General features: G+C 33.1%; 1 protein-coding gene across 1 annotated transcript; it reads right to left on the bottom strand.

The window, feature by feature from the left end:
* Positions 1-109: 109 nt before the first annotated feature.
* On the bottom strand, positions 110-1926 carry LOC126698105 (serine/threonine-protein phosphatase 7 long form homolog). The gene is made up of 6 exons (XM_050395122.1): positions 1915-1926; positions 1734-1791; positions 1089-1575; positions 909-996; positions 435-818; positions 110-280 (listed from the first exon to the last, which is right to left on the bottom strand). The coding sequence occupies exons 1-6, from the start codon at positions 1924-1926 to the stop codon at positions 110-112; spliced, it is 1200 nt and encodes a 399-aa protein (XP_050251079.1).
* Between the last annotated feature and the right edge of the window lie 4931 nt (positions 1927-6857).

Raw genomic sequence — 6857 nt, forward strand, 5'->3', positions numbered from 1 at the left:
CGGAGGTGGATGGCCTGGCATCATCATTTCCACATTGTCCACGTTGTGCAGAGGTGGACGAGTGGGTTTCAGTATAGGTTTGCGGCTGTCTTCCTTGGCGCCTTTGTCGTCACCCGAAGGTTGTCACCCTTTCAGTAGGGACGGAGGAAATATTTGCTTCCATTGACAACTTCAGTCGGGTAAGGCCCTCTACTATTGGTGGAAGGACTTGTTGTGCTGTGAGATCATTCCTCTGTTGGTTTGCAACAGCTAAATTTAACATATTATTGACCTCAGTTTGCTGCCGCAAAAAAAGGAAAATAACATTTATTAGTGCAGTATTATTGAAAAAACGAAAATAATAATTTGTTATCAATATTAGTGCAGTATTTGGATGTGTAAATAACTTGTTATCAATATTAGTGCAGTATTATTGAAAAAGCTAAAATAATAACCTGGTACATATGGGCAGCCGCCTCTGGTGTTGTGAATAGGTGACCATTTTGCTGGTACCATGTTGCGTAGTCCACACTTGAATCAAAATGGTCATCTCCAACTAGAAGTTCAGCTCGCATGTTCCAACGCTGGTAGTATTGGTCATGCTGCATTCTCCAATTGACAGTGGACTTTCCTGTCAACTTTACACAATGCACAGATTTATCCAAATTGTCGGTAGGCCACCTTAGACATCTTTGCAACAACCCAAACTGTTGCATGACTCTTTCTAGGTGGTAATACTCTACAATATGGAAGCACAACAATGGCGCTGTTGTAATCCATATATTTCTTTCTGCAAGACACCATGGATGCATATAGTTATCGTATGGTGTCCAAACAGCCTACAATTCCAATTACAATAACTATGTTATAATCAATCAAGACAATAATATAACTAGTAAATTAACCATTGATGCATTGTGATATATTACCTGTTTATTATTATGTGTATCGTGATTAGAACGGTACGCACGCAAAACATGTGTTGGTGTGTGAGTAAACGTTCTCTTGGTATCCCACCTATACACAATTAATGATTGTCATACAATATTTAGGATTTGGAAGTATCAAGGATTACAAAATTGTATAGAAATAAAAAGTAAATATTATACCTGCAACCGTATGGGTCATCGCCATTTAAATTTACTGGATTTATTGGAATTGGGGTCAGATATGGAAGATGCTCCCACGCCCATAATTGTAATATGAAAACAGGACCTGCAATCTCTGTGCTTTTTTTAATAGCAGCAGTACACAGCTCTTTATAAAGATAAGCAAGTGTAGCACTACCCCAGCTATATTCCCCAGCTACACCAAAGTCCTCTAACAGCTTGAGAAAGCAGCAATGCAATCTACTTTGGCTCTTATTTCCAAATAGTAAAGTCAAAACCTGAAACATGTATGCCCTAGCATGCTGTTGGGTTGTTATAGCATTGGCATCCTCTGGTAAGTTTGAGAATGTATCCCTTACCCATGTTATTTTAAGGCCACCAAAATTCAATGCTGTTGCAGGTGGTGTCACCCCAAGTAAATCACGACATTCTGTACTCCAAATCAAATTTATTGGCCCGCACACTGCATTGCCATCAATAGGCAATCCTGTAGAGTTATAGTCATTTCACAATTAGGTAGGTGAAATGTATGGGTACTAGATTGCCATCGCTCTACCAAAGAAGTGATAAGACTCCAATCAATATCTATATGTGGTAGGCGGGTAACACGGTATAATCTACATTGATACAAATATGGGGTGATACGCTCGCCTAACTGCGGGAGGGGTGCAAACGATTGGGGTCGTACTCGTAAGGTGGAAACCTGAAATTGAATTTTTAAAAAAAATATACAATGTTATATTGCTAATGTTTAAATTATTTTCATGTAAATTGAATAATTGTAGATATTATTAGGACATTAATAAATTTGGATCTTGCAACGTACATTGCCTTCCATTGCGTCATTAGAGATGTGATATTGTTGTTGCTCCATTTCAAATATATCCTTCAATAAAATTGAAAGAAACTCAAATAAAGGATTTATGAAGCAAAATTTTTAATAATAATAATAATAGTTTTAGCAAAAATAATCATACACACAATAATTAGTATTAACTATAATTGAGATGCTTACCACAATTGTGATGCCAACTAAAAGAGTGAGAATTATAGAGTGATACTTGCCAAAAAAAAAAAAAAAAAACACACAATCAGATAACCATAAAAAATAATTCATTAATCTAAAATTTGAATAACAAGAACAAGAACAACAACAACAATTATCATAATCATAGGCATACAAATAATATTAATTACAATTACAACAATACATAATATTTTACAAGGTATTAGCTTTTAATATTTACAAAGCACATGTTTATACAATAATAATAAATCTGTTAATTTCTAGAGCTATAAGTTAATAAGCAAAGCAAAAAAACTTACATTAACAAAAAACTTACAATCTTTAGTTGTGGCACACTGAAACAAAGTAAAAGAGTAACTTTGCAACCTGAGGAATTGTGATGAGATGCAATTCTAATTCGCACTTCCCTTATCTTTTATTACCAATTGAACAATAAAAAGACAAAAAAGAATCACGAGGAGATTTAGGCGTGGCAAAATATATTTTCTACAAAGAATAAAAATCAGATGAGATGAGGAGCAGACAAGAAAGAATCATGTTGGAGATGAGATGAGGAGTAGACAACAAAGAATCACGTTGGAGATTTAGGAGTGGCAAAATATATTTTCTGCAGAGAATAAAAATCAGATGAGATGAGGAGTTGAGGTGATTGGTTGATTGAATCTTTGTTTTCTTTGGTTTACTTTCTTTGCTTTTTTTTTTGTTTACAGTGTACATGTAAGAATCTATGTACTTTCTTTGTTTTTTTTTTTGTTTACAGCGTGCACATCAATCATTTTTTTTTCTTCCATAGTGTAAGAATATATGTACTTTTTTTTTTGTTTTGGTTTACTGTGTGCACATCAATAATTTTTTTCTTCTATATTGAAAGAATCTATGTACTTTCTTTGCTTTTTTTGGTTTACAGTGTGCACATCAATCATTTTTTCTTTTCTATTGTAAGAATCTGTATACTTTCTTTGTTTTTTTGTTTACAGCGTGCACATCAGTCATTTTTTTCTTCTATAAGAATCTATGTACTTTTTTTGTTTTTTTTTACAGCGTGTACTTTAAAAAAAGATTCAATGTAGCAGATAGTGTACTTGAATTTATCCTTATCTATTTCTAAAAGAATATGACAAACTAAACTGGTTCAGTCAAAAAAATATTGAAAGAATAATATGTGTACTTTTTTTTATATCTCTCTCCTCTATTTCGGCAATGGGAACAAATTTTTTTTCTCCTATTTCGGCAATGCCATTGTCACAAATCCATTCCACATTTTATTTTTTAAAGAAATGATAGGTACACACAATTTTTACAATATTTTAACAACAAATTTTAAGTGGAGGTTGTTATTGTTAGATTAAAAAAGTAATATAGTGATAAATTCAAATTTGAACTAATAATAATTAATTATCTGTGATTTATTGTGAAAATATTATAAAAATATTGTGAGCGTAACACTTTTTTTTTTTAAATTCCTCCCCAGATTTTGGCAACCACCTTTTTTTAAAAAAAAAATTTCACCTATTTCAGTAATGGCATTGCCACAATTCCATTCCATTATTCCCCTCCCCATTTTCGGCAATGACATTGCCACAATTATCCCAAAAAAAATTTCATCTATTTCGGCAATACCATTGCCACAATTACCAAAAAAAATTCGCCTAATTTTTTTTTTCCCCTCACATTTTCGGCAATCCCATTGCCACAAATTTTTTTTCGGCAATCCCATTGCCACAATTCTCTTTTTTTTTTTTTTTTTTTTTTTTTTTTTTTCACATTTTCGGCGATCCCATTGCCACAAATTTGTTTAACTAATAATAACTAATTACATGTGATTTATTGTAAAAATGTTGTAAACATATTGTGGACATTACACTTTTTTTTACTCTTTCAGAGATTTCGGAACCACTTTTGTTTTTTTCCTCACATTTTCGGCAATCCCATTGGCACAATTCTTTTTTTTTTTTTTTTTTTTTTTTTCTTTTCCTCACATTTTCGGCAATCCCATTGCCACAATTCTCTTTTTTTTTTTTTTTTTTTTTTATTTATTTTTTTTTTTTCCTTTCCTCACATTTTCGGCAATCCCATTGCCACAAATTTTTTTTTTTTTTTTTTTTCACATTTTCGGCAATCCCATTGCCACAATTACTTTGCCACAATTTTTTTTAACTCATAATAACTAATTACATGTGATTTATTGTGAAAATGTTGACAAAATATTGTGGACATTACACTTTTTTTTACTCTTTCAGATATTTCGGAACCACCTTTTTTTTTTTTTTTTTTTTTTTTTTTTTTTTTTTTTTTTTTTTTCATTTTCGGCATTGCCATGGCCACAATTACCAAAAAAAAGAATTTTCTTTTTCTCCCCTATTTCGGCAATTGCATTACCGCAATTGCCTTTTTTTTTTTTTTTTTTTCTCCGAGCACTCCACACTCGGGCACACAGGAGACAGGTTCGGGTAGCAGAACTGGGCAAAGGAATTTCGGTATCCACGTTGCCGAAATTCAACATTTTCTCTTTCCTCCTTTTGCATCTTCTCTCTCATACTTTTGGCTGAATTTCGGCAATGGTGATACCGAAATTCAGTCTCTCTCCTCAAAATCCCAAATAAGTTTCAATAGTACCTATAATGCAAATTGATTTCAGATTTTGCAATATTAATCCAAAAGACTCGCGTTCTTCTAGTAGAGGAATTTGTTTCACACAAAGCGGCATTATTTCTTATGTGATGGTACATTATTAACTAGCAGTGGCATAATTCCTCTACTAGAAGAATGAGATGATACATTATTTAATTGAGATGATACATTATTTAATTTTTTTAAATATTGTATCTTTCTCTTCACATACAAAAAAATTATCCATTTTTTTCTTTCATTCTTGAGAAACATAGAAAGGATAAAATGTTTTGTATAAGCTACAGTAGCTTGTATATTTGCATAAGCTCGGTAGCAAAATCCCATTTTGCATAATTGATACATAAACTGATGTGTTTTTATTTTTTATTTATTTTTTTATTTTATGTGAATGCTATATGAAACTATTTTTACATAGGTATATGAAAGGATAAAGAATTTATTACTTCTACTACAGAGAAATTCATTATAAGTATCTTGACTACTACTTACTCTAATACTTGCTCATCACAAGAAGGAAAAAATTAATTTACAAAGAAATCCACTACAATGTGTTTCCTTCACTTCTATATTTGAATACCATCATAGAAATAATTTAAAAAGAGACAATCAAAAGCATTCTACAGTGGGCCTGCATGTCTGGATCATTCATTCCTAAGTTCTTAACAGGGCAACTTCTAACTTGTAGGAATTTCTTATTTTCCCTTCTGCAACTCAAGTGGTAAGTGAAATATCTGCACTTATATGGTATGGCTATCAACACATCGAAAAATGAGATGTTCATAAGAGCACATCTCTTTGCACAGAGCCTTAACTATTCATCTATATAACTAAAATGATTCAACTATTTTGACTCATCTAGCTCAAACTGAAAATATCTGCAAGTTCAAAATCATATAAATAAGTTTAAAAGAAATTCAAAAAAAAAAAAAAATGGCATATGATGAACCTCTATGAGGTTTCTTATAATTGAAAGTTGAGTAATAATGCATATGTGAAATGACTGTGGTTGCAATTGATATTGGGCTTCTTCTAAAATTTAGGAAAAAGAAGATTCATTAATATAAACAATTGTAGACTAAAAAAAAAAATCAACAAACCTGTTATCAAAGCACATGAAAATTTTAGTCACACTTAGGGTTTGTTTGGGATCCGCTTATTTTGCTGAAACTGAAAACTTTTTGTTGAAAGTACTATAGATAAAAGCTGCGTTTGTTTCGGTAGTAAAAGGAATTCGGAAATCATTTTACACCATGGGGTGTGTTTGGGAACGGCCGGAAAATTCAGTCAAATGGAAAATGATTTCCATTGACCGTAAAATATCAAGCCTTTTGGTGTAAAATCAATTCCCCTTCTATTTTACATTCAAACTAATTACACCCATTTTCAACCTACCTGAACTGAGAGAAAGAGAGAGAGAGTGGGAGAGAGAGAGAGCTTGAACCTAAGACCTGAACCCCACCGCCAATTAAAGCCCGCCGCCACCTGAAGCACGTTGCCGTCGCCCTCTAGATCACACCACCGCCGAGATCACACCCCAACATCGGCACCGCCATCTAGATCGTCACCACCCAAGACCAATCCACCCAAAACCTATACTCATTCTCGACCCAAAGCTCATCGGCGTTTTCGTTCTCGACCCAAAGCTCGTCGGCACCGTCGTTCTCGTTCTCGTTCTCAACCCAAAGGTCATCGATGCCGTCGATCTCGTCGTCTCAATCTCATCGCCCATGACCCATGATCGATCTCTCTCTTTCTCGATCTACCTCTCTCTTTCCCTCAGTTTTCAATCACCCTTTCTTCCTCCCTCTCTCAGTTTGACCAAATTTTTTAGTTTAATAAATTGTTTTGAGCAGATTTTTGTTTCTTTAAGTGTATATATTGAAATTTTCTGTAATAAAATTTGTTTGGATGCTGAGAAAATGGTTGAGAAAATGTGAAAAATTTGTAGGAAAATAGTATTTTTAGAATGTTACCAAACACCGAAAATCGTTTTCCGGACTATTTTCCATTGCATAACCAAACACCCGGATTTCATTTTCCTTACGGGAATTCACTTTTCCCTGCATTCATTTTACACTTGGAATTCGATTTACATTGAACTAAACGCAACT

The sequence above is a fragment of the Quercus robur genome, chromosome 2 (genome assembly GCF_932294415.1).
Source record: "Quercus robur chromosome 2, dhQueRobu3.1, whole genome shotgun sequence".
In the NCBI taxonomy this organism is placed as follows: Eukaryota; Viridiplantae; Streptophyta; class Magnoliopsida; order Fagales; family Fagaceae; genus Quercus; species Quercus robur.

Excerpts from the sequence above, each read along its gene's own strand:
- LOC126698105 (XM_050395122.1), bottom strand. Across the intron at positions 1,576-1,733 it reads CCTCCCGCAGTTAGGCGAGC|GATTGCCTATTGATGGCAAT; the intron begins GTATCACCCCAT and ends ATAACTCTACAG. Across the intron at positions 281-434 it reads CGGCTGCCCATATGTACCAG|CAAACTGAGGTCAATAATAT; the intron begins GTTATTATTTTA and ends TTTTTGCGGCAG.